This window comes from Lutra lutra, chromosome 12 (assembly GCF_902655055.1).
Source record: "Lutra lutra chromosome 12, mLutLut1.2, whole genome shotgun sequence".
In the NCBI taxonomy this organism is placed as follows: Eukaryota; Metazoa; Chordata; class Mammalia; order Carnivora; family Mustelidae; genus Lutra; species Lutra lutra.
In genome coordinates, this window is record NC_062289.1 from 66,628,815 (window position 1) to 66,642,152 (window position 13,338).

Genomic DNA, 13,338 nt, shown 5'->3' on the forward strand with positions numbered 1-13,338 from the left:
GGCTGTCATGCGTGTACAAGTGCTAGTGGTGTCCCCACATTCACACAGCTGCTGGGGGCAAAGGAGGAGATGCCTGTGAGCAGAAAGACCTCATAGTAAGACCTCACGGTAAGGTCCTGGTGAGGGCTGGAGCATGGGTGTCAGGGCACCCCCAGAAGGGGGGCACAGCTGGACCTGTTGGTCTGTATCCAACCGGGTTTCCACTCACGAGGCAAGCAACTTGGGCCGGCAGAGTTTGGGAACCCACATATGGCCACCCCAAGCACTAGCTTCAAACAAAGCTTCAAACAAAGTGAGGGTCAAACCAGAACCCCGAGGCCCCAATCTCATCCAAGACTCAGAAAAAATGTTAGAAAAAACATCTCTGATGATCCCACTGGAATGAGTGGTGAGCCCAGCGAGACACACAAAATACCAGGAGAAATGGGAGAAGACAAAACTCTAGGGTTTGATATAAGTTAATCACTGAGAAGAAACAGTGTGGAGGGGGTTTAGCAACAGAAAATCAGCAAAAGGAGGAGAGAGCAGGGAAAGATGGAAAGAAGGACTTCCTAATAACTGCAAGGCTCCAATTTCTCTGGGCTTTGATGCAATCTCATCAGTCCTGTGCTCCTGCTCAGCTCAGAGCATAGGACGTTTGACATTTCCACCTGGGAAAATCCTTCCCCTGAAGCCCCAGACCCAGTGACCCCAACTCAGTGAAGATTTCCCTGTCCTCTGACCCCCCCGCCAAAATAACTGCACCATCCAAGCCACGCAGCCCCCCAGGTCATGGCCTGCTCTGGCTCTCAGCACATCTGCAGCTTCCTTCCTTCCTGAGACTCTCCGCTCCGTGAAACATAGGGGCACATGTCTTCTTGTTCTCGGGGTCCCTGGGGCCTGACATGCAGGAGGCCCTTGATCACTAGGGCGGCACAGCGGGCTCTTGGTGTCTGCTGATAGGACAGGGATGGCTTTGCTTGCTCAGACTCAGGGAACACTATCAGCGGGGCCCTGTGCACCTGTCTGCACGTGAGGGCTCAGGTTTGCGTCTCTGACTCTTTCTTGAACAGCTGGCGCCCCCAGGGCTGTGTCCCTGTTCTACACTTCATCCTTCTGCCTTTTTCTCTGGGATGGCCTGATGTTGTGAACAAACCAACTCACCCATCCTGGGCTTAGGAGGGGGAGCCCTCCATCCTCATCTTGTGGAAATGCCATTGTTTAGGAGGGGAAGTGGGGATCTGGCCAGCCATCTGAAGAGCAGGGCTGAAACTTGAGACTCAGACCGGTGGTTCCTGAACCCTCAGCTCATCAGTACCACGTGGAAGAGGAAAGGGAGCCCGATCAAGCCCCAGGAAATTGGGACCCAGCTCCCCAGATGACTCCGACATCTTCTGCCCAGACAGGTGTGTGAGCAGCTTTGCTGGATACTTGATTTCCATCCCTCGCCCCTCAGAGGCGCCTGTGCCTCTGCCCTCCTAGCCAGCTCGGACTTCTCCCTGGCCCCCCGTAGACACTCCTGGGGTGCTGCACCTTCTCCATCTCACAGAAAGGGCTTTACACTCAACTTTTCAATCAATGTACATATGCGCGGGGGGGTAACACTTGGGTGGGGGAAGGCCATGCTATTCCCAACCCCCCTCCCCGGACCCCCAGCAATGGGGTGGGCAGGGCTCTATGTCCCTCCCATGTGGCATACTTGGAAGGGGCCTGATATTGCTGGGAAAAGCCCCACTCAGAAAACAGTATCTGGGGTAGTTGAGGGACACAGGGGGCCATCACCGCTCTTCCTCTGACTTCCTGCCTTCTTGCTCCATGGGATGCTGGCTTGTAAACAGGCCCCACCAGGAATGGGGGTCTCCAGGGGCAGGGCCAGCCACTGCCTACTCCGTGTAAGTCACAAACGGACCTTGCGTCATGCTGGGATTCCTTCCTGGCCAATGTTGGCTGGCCAGGCTTCCCACTCACTCAGCTCTTCCGTGGAAGCAGAAACAGAGCCAGAGCCCGCCTTCTTCCACCAACAGTGACGACATTGAGTAATAATAGCAGCAGCGGCCACTGAAGACCCCCACGGCCGGCTCCATGGCAACCGGCTCCAGTTTACACGGGAGGAAATACATTTATGCAGGCAGTGGTGACTTGCCCCAGCTCCCAGGAGGTGCACTGGGGCTGAGGGAGTGGACAGAGGGTTTCCCTTGGGCCACACCAGGCAGGCTGCTCTGAGTTGTTTTCCAACTAGACCTTGTTCTTGGGAATGTCCCCAAGTGCTCAATTTTAGCAAAAACCACCCCCTGATATCTTTGATAGCTGATGACCTTCAACAAGTGACCAGATTCCTCACCCCCCATCACCTCTGGGTAATGTCTGATTGCCCTGGCCTCCTTTCAGCAAGGAACCCGTTAGGTTGATTTAGCCAGAATCCCCCCTTACCCCTGATGTTTCCCTTCAGTAGCTTCCAACCAACAATCCCCCCACACCCTGCTTCTTGGCTATAAATTCGCTCTCTCCCTGTCACATTCAGAGTTGGGCTCCATTTCTCTCCCCTGCTGCAAAACCTCACTGCAGGGTCCCTATACTTGCATCCTGCTGAATACAGTCAAGTGTTCTAACAAGGTCAGGCACGATCTTTTTCTTTTCTTTTTTTTTTTTTTTTTTTAAGCAGAGTCCACGCCTGTCCTTTGTTGCCTACCAGAAGAAACAGAAAGGGAAAGTGTTTGCTGAGAAGCACCCCCCAGAGCACCTCAGAGATGTCCCAAGCCAGCCCCCACAACCCCGCTGCTCTTTTCTTCCCCAGGACAGGGCGGGGAGCTTACCTGGCACCCCTAGTGTGTCCAAGAGCAGAGGCTGTGCTCATAAAAGAATATTTTGTTTATATCCAGTAGTATCATGGCAAAGGGTTTCCACAGACGGCTCAACACAGTACGAGAAGAGGATGAATATCCTTTCTTTTCTCTTTTCCACTGAGACACCCGATTACCCAGTGACAGTGCTCAGAGGCCCTGGTTCAAATCCTACCACCCCTGGGACTCTAGCATTGGAGGATTTGGATGAATCGAGTGAAAGGTTGGTGGAATCTGGGCCTCCCTTAGTCTTTCAGAAGGACTTAAAAAAGGAGCCAGACAACCAGCCCATCTGCATCCTCAGCTTGCCTTGGGGCTCTCTGCAAGACGGGGGTCAGGGAATGGGTGTACGGGATGGACGCCCGGGCTGGGGGCAGATGCAACTATGGAGAGGGAGAAGGGAGGGCGAGCAAGGGCAACACATTAGTTGCTGAGCAGCAGAGTACAGCCTGAAAACTCAAAGGGCCAGAGCTGTGACCGTTGCCCACTAGGTGCCAAAACACGTCAGTCCTCAAAGATGTCCAGCCCCAGCATGCTCCCAGAACAGCAAAATCTGGAAAATAAGTCTGTATCCATTAAAAGGAGTAGAGTCCCTTGAAGTGGCTGACTCAATCCATGGGACTCTCTGTTGAGCCAAGACAGTGAATAAGACCTATGTGGAAATATGGGGTTGGATCTCAAGGACACTGGGGAGTCAATGCACTTGAGCTGCAGAGTGGTGAGGGTCTGCACTGAGCATGCGAGCCAGCCCCCAGACATCACCCCAACTTCGCAGTCGGTGCATGCCTCCATCAACACGGGACCCGTGTCCAGCTCACGGGGGGTGACTCTGGTTGGGGAACGGACCTGGCTTGTCAGAGATCCCTGGACAGGACCCCAAAAGTGGAAGAGCTGAAAAGCACCAGCTTGCATTTCTCCTTCTTCCATTCAGAAGCCCTTCGCTACCAGGACCCCTACAACTGGCTTAACGGTTTATCAGGCTGACGGGGAGCAAGGAAGAACCATACGCTTCTCCCTCAGCAACCAAGCCACAATAGGACCCCTGCGCAGGACATCCACCAGCTGGCCCTGGACCAGCCGTAGACCCTCAAAGACCATGCCCACTGACAAAGCATTTCAACCACCTCCATTTCAACCTCAGTCAGTGCTTCCTGACTCTGTTCTTCTTTCCAGCTTATCTCTTAACTCAGGCGAAAGACCCTGCGGGCAAAGGATCCTGTGATGAGAACCACAGCCCTCCCCTCAAGCAGTGAGGACTGCCCTGACTTCAGCAAGACCCCACGTGACTGACCCCAAGACAGTGCTCCACCTGACCTTCACTGCCCATCTGCAGGCACCCACCGACCTTAGTCCCACACTTTCCTTCTGTAAACCTGCAGGTATTTTTAGCATTTTGGAGACAGTCTTTGAGACACTGGCCTGCTGTCTTCCCAGTGGTGGCCTCACTGAAGTAAATCCCTTTCTTGTCTCACTACCTCTCGTCTCTCTGCCTTTGGATTTTATCAATGGTGAGTAGCCCAACCTGGTCTGTTTGGGGGCCCCTGTGCCCCAGTTACACCATCTGAGAAAGGGGCCAAGAATCCCGCTTTTCCTGTGCTGGGCAAGGCCACCCCACTGATCCCCAGTGTGCATCCCAAACCTTAGTGGACTTGTTGGACGGTTGCCCCAGGCCGGTCCAGCCCCAGTTCCTTTCTGTGGGGGGTGGCTGAGGCCCTGGGCCGGCTCTCCTGGGAAGGTGTGGGCTACAGGGTGGTGTCTGCTGGAAGGTAGGTTTTGGGGTGGGGGGAGAGGTCACATACAAGGCAGTCAGAGGAGCATTTTTGCTTCTAGACCTGGTCTCAGGTACAGGGTATGAGGGGGTCCCTGGAGGCCCTGAGCCAATGAATTCCCTAATAAGCTTCCAAGGTAGGAAAGTAGACAGCCATGAAAACCTAGGGAACCAGAACCTGAGAACCGGGCAAAACAGAGAAGGGGTCTGGAGCTAAGTGAGGACTTGCTCTCTTCTGAAGGATGAACATATGTGCTCCCTCCCAAGAAGACAAAATTACTCAGGGGTGAGTCACTCTCCCTCTCCTTCATCCATGCTGCTCAGAATTTCAGCACAAAAGCAATGTCCTGCCCTCAGGAAGAGAGGTGGGGCTTTGTGGACAGCCTCCTCCTACCACAACACCTGGAGTGCCCAGCCCACTCCTGCTGGAGGCTTTACCAGAGGGGAGGGTGGGAGGATAGGAGAGGAGCTGGAGCAGTTGGTGCCCAGGGCAGGGCAGGGAGGAACCTGCTTGGCCGGGTTTGGTAAGAGGCCATAAGGAACACAGATATCAGGGCTTCCTCTATTGGCATGTAGAACTGCACAGGTGAGGCCCAGGAAACACAAGGCCGTGGAGGAACTGAAGCCCAGGCTGTGAGAACAAGCCAAACTGAACTTCCTTTGGGGACAAGATGGGGCATGACAGACACTCAAACAGAGAGATGAGCAGGAAAGGACCTGTGACAGTCCCTCTCCAAGTCTGGGAGCACCTGCCCTTGATCCCTGGAGTTGAACCATCTCTTGTCCCAGGTCAACTGGGAAAAGAATGGCGAGCATCCGGCAGAGGGTATGGGCCAGCCCAGGGGCAGGTGTACGAGGGTGTGCTGGACACAGTGGTGGGCAGAGGGACTCTGCAGGAAGCAGAGGAGCGGGAAGGCCTCACCTGGACCTGGCCCTTGCCCATGATCCTGTCTGTGCTCTCGCCGTCCTCCTTGGTGATCTTCGTTTTGTTGTAACACTTTTCATAGCACAGTATCCTCAAGGTCTGGGAGCCTTCCAGCTCAATCTCAAATTCCTGAAGTCCCAAGAAAGAAGGAAAGTCCCTCATTGTTGGGGGAAGGGAAGTCCAGTGGGTTCCTTACTGCCCCAGAAGGATCCATGCCTCAAGACCCTCTCCACTTTAGTTCTGCAATGAAGACCCTCAGAAGCTACTTCCCTGTGAGTGCCCCCTTGTGGTCCAGCCTGGATGCTTCTGGAAGCTCTGAATGCCTCTAACATCTAATCGAAACTCTTAAAGCCAGAATGTCAAAGGGCAGTCCCCACAGCACCTGCACCAGAAGCTCAGGGGTGTTGGTCACAAATGCAGTTTTCTGTGGACTCTGGGTGATAATGATGTGTCAGTTAGAATCACTGATTAGTGGGGAAGGCTCTGCATGTTTGGGGACTGGGTTCTATGGCAAATCTCTGTCCTTTCTGCTCTGGACCTAAAGCTGCTCTAAAAAAATCAATGTATTTGAAAGGGGAAAAAAAAAATTGCCCCAGAGAGGTGACAGAGGAGACGAAAGAACTCCTTCTGTAGGCTTTGGAGCTGTGTTAACTTTCTCCTCCATCACCTCAGGATACCTTCAGTAAATTCTGCGTTTCACACCAGTGCTGTTGCCAGCACAGGGTCGTGGTGGGGAAATGGAAAAGAGGGTGACAGAAAAGAAAAAAGGAGAGATTTCTGAGCCTGCATGGGGGTGGGGAGGGCGCGTGTGCTGGGAACACGTAACACCCCTGGACGATCCGGACGTACCCCCAGGCTGGCCACCAGGTGACCTGCTGGTCTGGAACCCTCGTGCCTTGGTTCTTTGAGCCTCCACCGCTGGCTCACACCTGAACCCTTTGTGCTGTGTCCAGGACCCCTCCCTCACTACCCCTGTCAGTCACAGCCCTCTTGCTCCTGGCAAAGCCTTTGGTGGTTCCACGTGGCTATGCTGCTCCCTTGCCACAAAAGCCACCACCCTTTCTGCAGGGATGCCCAGAGCTATCATGCCTGGTCAATCCTGTGGGCTCCTCATTCCCCCAGATCTGCTAAGGGATCAAGTCTGATGATCAGAGTAGGGGACACCAAGAAAGGAGAGCTGGGGGCTTGGCCCCACGGCTCTACGAGCCACACGACCTGAGGTGGACCGGGCAGCCAGGTCAGACTTAGCTGCTTTTTCTGCAAGGGGGTTGCGTGGTGTGTCCCCACCCATATCTTTAAGCATGAAGCCTTTGAGGGCCACAGCTGCTCCAGAAACTGAGAAATGGCATTCTCACAGATCTGGGGGGGTTCGTCAATATTAACCACTCTGTAATCATTCCTATACTCCTAAAGGCTCAAGGCAAGACAGTAAGCTAGTTAACACAACAGCTCTCCAAAGTGAAGGAGAACAGAACAGCAAACTACCTGACAGGCAAATCAGGTCCCTACCGCATCCCCGGCTGGGAGAGTCCCAGGCTTCCAGAAACAAAGAGGGTCACAGGGCTCATTCCAATTTCCAAGGAAAAATGCTATGGAAACTTACCAAGTAAACACTAAGCAGTAACAAAGGCAGCACAAAACTGCCCTTTTAAGTTTGTTTTCCAAAAGCTTCTCCAGGCTGGTTCTTTGTGATGTATGTGTGTGGGGGGGGTTGGATTCTCAGGAACAGAGATAAAATCTCTTGGACTAGCCCCCCTCCTCCCAGGAGATTCCTGGCATGCTGGTGGAATGCTGGCTGTGGCAGGGCCTCGGGAGATGGGAAGCCATTAGGGAGACCCGGGGGTGGGGGAGGGGGGTGGTTCAGACTCTCCACAGGGACAAGATCCTGGCCTGCCTGCCAGGGCCAGTGCTCAAGAAGTTATCTGGAAGTAGTAGCTTACCTCATTCCAGTTGGGCTCCGTTGTGTCTCTGTAAACGCGTGTCTTGGCTTTATTCACAAAATAACCAAAGGAGTCCACCTCCAGGGTGCAGTACAGATCTGCGGAAGGACAACACAGGGAAGGTGACCCGCTTTTCCACATTACCCGCATTTTCTATGACAGCAGGGGTTATTTTTTGTAGGGGGCCAAGGGCAGGCTGCCCCAAGATAGGCCACTGTGACATGGAGATTACTCTGAGCTGAAGGTAATTAAGACTCTATGGGCTGAAGAGAAACTTTTGCCCTTTCCTTAACTATACAGAAGAATCTAGATTGGGGAGGGGGGATTCTCAAAATAAGGGTTATGAGCAGAGATAAATTTTATCTGAGTGACCCACCGGTATGGCAGGGCAAACTTTTTGTTGTTGTTGTTAAGATTTTATTTATTTGTGTGTGAGGGGGAGTAAGCGAGCGCACAAGTAGGAAACTTACCAAGTAAAGTTTCCAGGCTGGCAGGCAGAGGGAGAAGTAGGCTCCTCGATGAGCAGGGAACCTGATACGGGACTCGATCCCAGGACCCTGACAGATACTTAACCAAATGAGCCACCTGGGCATCCCCAAATATCTATTCTTATTGCCCTGTCATGTGCATTCCTGTCCTTTGAACTCCCAGACCCCTATGCCCTTCTCCTTAGTTCAGAATGACATATATGCCTCATTTTGCCTAACCAGCTCTGTAATTTCCAAGTCCATGTCGATTTCCTGTTTAAACGCTATTAATTTTCTCTTGTTAGTTGGTCTCCTGTCAATCTGATTCTTAGTCCAACTGAAAGGACCCTTGAAGGAGACAGAAATTCTTGTTCCTGGACATTTTCAAAATCAGGGGAAAATGGCTTTCATTTTCTTTTCTTTTTTTTTTTTTTTTTTTAAGATTTTATTTATTTATTTGAGAGAGAGAGGGTGAGTGAGTGAGAGGAAGAGAGCTTGAGCGGGGGGAGAAGCAGAGGGAGAGGAGAGGGAGAAGCAAGATGTCCCACTGCAGGGAGCCTGACACAGGCTTCGATCCTGTGACTCCAGAATCAGGACCTGAACTGAAGGCAGATGCCCAACCAGTGGAGCCACCCAGGGGCCCCCTTAATTTTCTTTTTAAAACAACACACCAGGGCGCCTGGGTGGCTCAGTGGGTTAAGCCGCTGCCTTCGGCTCAGGTCATGGTCTCAGGGTCCTGGGATTGAGTCCCGCATCGGGCTCTCTGCTCAGCAGGGAGCCTGCTTCCCTCTCTCTCTCTCTGCCTGCCTTTCTGTCTACTTGTGATCTCTCTCTGTCAAATAAATAAATAAAATCTTAAAAAACAACAACAACAACACACCAGCAGCCAGCATGGAGTCCCAGCACTTCATGCAATGATTCCACCCCATAGTGCAACCGAACCAGCAGCTCTCAGAATGTGTTCACTTGGCCCCCTGCCAAACCCTGACTACAGCCTCTATGTGAGCAAAGCCCTACAGCTGGTGACCTGGGCAGAGGTGAATGGACCATGACCACCAAGACGAGGATGCATACAGAGGGGTGGAGCTGGAGGAAGTGCCTATCACCTGTGCAGTTTGAGCTTACCAACCTAACGGGCACATGGTGCTGCAGGCCCGGGGCGGGTGCGGGGGGAGGGCACTACAAACAGCTCCGTGCTGGGAGAATTGTGGGGCATAGGGGGAGTACAGGTAAGGACCAGCAGCAAGGCCACTGCCAGTGTCAGAAGAAGGCTGGGGCAGGGGGCCAGAGGTAACAATGAAATTTCACTGATGGGGAATGTTATCTTACGGATATGGCCAGTAAACCACACGGTGGTTTTTGGCCTGGCCATGGGGTGGACGGTGGCACTTCTCACTGGGGCAGGACATAAGAGGAACAAGTTTAGGGGCCCGAGCAACAGGGTCACTGTGGGAATGTGGAGTTTGGAGTGTGGGATGCTGAGGACCCAGATGGAAAGATAACAGAGGGGCCCAGGAGAGCAGAGTGGGGATGGAGAGGAAGGAGCTAGGCATCATATGCGCTGTTGATGGAAAGGTCCCTGGTCGCAGGAAGGAGGGAGTATTTATAGTGAAGGCCTATATGGAACCCTTAAAAACACCAGCATTTATGTGAGGGGGGTGTGAGGCCGGTGCGCCCAGGGGAACAATCACATCTGTGTGATGACTTTATGGAGCTATAATCTGCATACTACAGAACCCATCTGTTACAAGTTTGGGGATTTTCAAAAAATTTAAACACGTGCAAACAGCACTGCCACTGTTTTAGGACACTGCCCTCTCTCCAAAAAGGCCCCTTGGGTTCAACGGCAGACAAGTCTCCTCCCACCATGAGCCCCAGGAAACCCCTGCCAAGCTTTCCGTCTCCAAATGGTGATTTTCTCAAAATTTCTGACAAGCAGAATGATATGACATGTAGTCTTTTGAATCAGGTGTCTTGCTAGGAATAATTCTCTTTCGATTCATCCCCGTGGTTGCCTTTATCAGTACTCTGTACCTTTCTACTGCTGAGCGACGCTCCGTCACGTGGATGAACATGGCGTGTTTTATGTGAACACGCGCGCATCTCTCTAGAGTAAATACTTAAAAGCAGGGCTGCTGGGTCACACGGTAGAGGTGTGTTTAACTTTTTAAGAAACCGCCAAACTGTCTTCCAGGTTCCAGGCTGAACCCTTTCACATCCCCACCAGCAGAGGGCCTGAGGGTTTCAATTTCTCCACACTCCCACCGACATTTGTCACTGTGCACCTTTTTGATTATCGCCATCTCGGTGGGTATGAAGTGGGATCTCACTGTGGTTTTAATTTCTATCTCCCTACAACCATGAACACCTTTTCACGTGCTAATTAGCGACCTGTATTTCTTTGGTGAAGTATATTCAAATTTTTTGTTCATTTTTAAAAAACTAGGTTGTGTCCTTTGCACTGCGGTTCTCAGAGTTCTTTATACTCTGAACACAAGTCCTGTATCATGTATACACACACACACACACACACACACACACACAGTTTGTAAATTCTGTCTTCTTGGCTGTGGCTTGTCGGTGATTTCTCGTTCAGCTTTGCAGCATCAGTGGGAAAGCACAGCAGCACAGCCCCTGTCCTGCATCCTCCTACAAGGGGCCCCCCGAGGACTCACGAGGAAGTGGCATGCTGGGGGGTGCAGCCTGTGCTGTCCTAGATTGAAAAGCAACCAGCCCCCGCCTGAGCACCTGCAAGGCGCTCTCCACCTCGGAGGGGTGGGAGGAAAAGGGGATCCATTTAGCTCTCAGCAGCCAAATCTACTCTGCTGGCTGGGTCAAGGCCCAGCTTTCCACAGCTTGGAACCCAGGCCGTGCCTCCTGCCGGAGCCGATCCCAGTGCCTGTAATTACAAGACCCGCCTGCAGGGGGCAGCTCAGCAGCTTGCACATCTGGTCCAGGGACCAGGGACCAGAGACCGGTAACAGTCCACTAGGCGTGCCAACCTGTACAGGACCTCACAGGGTTTAGGGTCCAAGGCATCTGACGATAATCTGAGTCATGACCCTGGTTCCTCACAGCCTCCAGGTCAGTGCCCTGCTCCCTTCCTCCCCAAACCAATCACTTACTTGAACTCTGCTTAAAGCCAATTGCGGAGTGGACGATGACATTCAGGAACCCGTACAGCCCGGGAGATTCATCATCTGTGCAAGAGAGCAGAGAGGTGAGCATCCATGCTCCTGAGACAGGGAGGCAGGTGACAGGCTCTGCTTCAAAACCAACCCCCGAGGGGAGCACCATGTGACGGCCATTTGCTCAGCTCGGGGCCAGGGGATGTCATGAGCCAGAAACATATCCACTGTAGTCTCCGACTCAGGGACCTGAGGATCTGAGTTGGGTTGACAGCATAGCAGACCCGTGACTGAGGTGAAGAGTAATAAGGTTCCCAGGACAGGAAGGGGATGTGTGCACATCCCAAGTGCCCGTGAGCAGGAATGAATAGACATAAGTATGTGGATGAGTGGACACAAAATGCAGCATGACCAAAGGGAGGACAGGGGAGCAGGGCCAGACCCAGAGCACAGAGGACCTGAGATGTGTCATATGACCAGGAACAAAGTCATGTGTCTCCTCAACCACCCAGCAGCTGGGGACAGACCACCCCTGACCCATCCCATCCACTCCTGGAAGGGGCTGACAAGCCCCTAGCAGCACAGGCGTTCCTTTGAGAAACGTATGGTCCCAAAGACAGTGCTGACAGCAGAAAGGGACAGCAGCCCTTGGGAGGACAGCCCACCTTCTTTGTTGATGGTCAGTGGAATGCTGTGGACGGTCTGCAGTTTGACACACGAATTGGTCAGCATCTGCAGCTCCACGGACGTCAGCGAGAAGCTTTTGAAACCTGAGAGGGTAGAAACCAGGTGCATCAACCAGCCAGCCTGCATGGTTCCCCAGACCCCGGGGACACCCAGAGGGTGTTCTCTGATGTCCCCACGCAAGACCTTCACCAGGGTGATGAGCTGCGGTGGCCAGGAGGGGGCGATCCCAAGAGAGGAGCGGGTAAATGGCCAAGCAAGGCGTGGCCTTGGCTGAGGCTGGGCTAGGAGGGCAGGAGGAATTAGCATAAGGCTTGGGAACACAAGAGCGGGCCTGCCACCTAAGCACAGCCACAAGGCAACTGTGAGAGGGCGGCCTGGAGCATCTTTCCACACAGACACCCAGGAGAGCCCTGCCCTGAGCTCTGCCAGCAAGGGTCCCTGGATCTCCACCAGGTGAGGAAAGGGGGCTGATTTCTTTTGCAGCGCTGAGTAGGGAACAGATGCTGTCATGCTGCAAATGGTTGGGGTCCCTTGGTTATAAAAGCACACCTGGGACACGAGCTCAGGAAGGAGAGCAGGCACTGTGTGTGTGTGTGTGGGGGGTGGTTACGGCTCAGCACAGGCAAGGACGATAAGCCTGGAGGAATGTGAGCTCAGGACAGGGCAGAGGTGTGTGGAGCTCCCAGCCCACCTGCGACACCATGCTCAGCCTGGCTCTCTCTGCAGGCACTCTCAAAACAGTGCCACATGGAGCACACCTGGGAACCTCTTAGCAAGGATAGCTTGGGAATCCCGAACCACACAGCTGGGGTGCAGAGGAAGGACCCAAGTGGGGCAGCCCTGGGACTTGTGGCAGGGTCTGCCTTCCCACTCCTGAAACCTGCCAGACAGGCCCAGGGGCAGCTCTGAGCTCAGGAGAAGGTGGTAACTGCTAGGTGAGGGAAGCACCCAGGAAAGGGACCATCCCAGAGAAGAGTGAGCACCCTACCCTAAGAGTGATCAAGTGCTGGCCCCTTGGACAAGCACTGGGACTAGCACAGTGTGGCTGCCTGGGCGGGTCCAGCCAAGGGCCTCTTTGGCATCAGCACCTGCTGGGGGGTGAGGGAGACCAGGGGGCAGGGCAGGCAGGGGCGAGGGGTGTCCACAGAGGACAGGTAGGCATCAGAGTAGGGAGGTTCAGGAGGGAGGTGGGGAATTTAGGAAAGGCACTGGGGGAAAGGGAGAGTTCACAGGGAAGGTCAGAAAGCAGGTGGGGGTGACATACAGGGGATGTGGGGGGGGGGCTAGGAAAGCGGGCATAGAGGGCAGGGCCCTAGCAGGAGCTCCTGTCCAATTTATCTTCTGAATCAGAGCTCATGTAGCATCACTTGGGTAAGAGAGCCACTGCCCAGCCCTCAGGAAGAAAAGGCTTGAAACCATAGGAGGAGATGAATATCCAGCCCCAAGGTTCCAAGTCTCTCCTTGCAGATGCCACTTACACTTTTTCTGCTGCTCTCGGATGTTCTCCCTCCACTCAGCACGCTCATAGTCAGAAGAGATCAGGAACGTGTAACTCTGGGGAGTGAGAAGGAGAATGCATCCTTCACTCCCCACCACTGTCCACA

At 53.5% G+C, this 13,338-nt stretch overlaps 1 protein-coding gene across 1 annotated transcript in view; it reads right to left on the reverse strand.

The window, feature by feature from the left end:
- The window catches only part of BCR (BCR activator of RhoGEF and GTPase), a 124,973-nt gene that overhangs the window by 15,739 nt on the left and 95,896 nt on the right, over positions 1-13,338 (reverse strand). Inside the window, 5 exon segments of the mRNA XM_047696930.1 lie at positions 5,510-5,641; positions 7,453-7,550; positions 11,045-11,119; positions 11,713-11,817; positions 13,213-13,288. Of these exon segments, the coding sequence (XP_047552886.1) occupies positions 5,510-5,641; positions 7,453-7,550; positions 11,045-11,119; positions 11,713-11,817; positions 13,213-13,288 (486 nt within the window).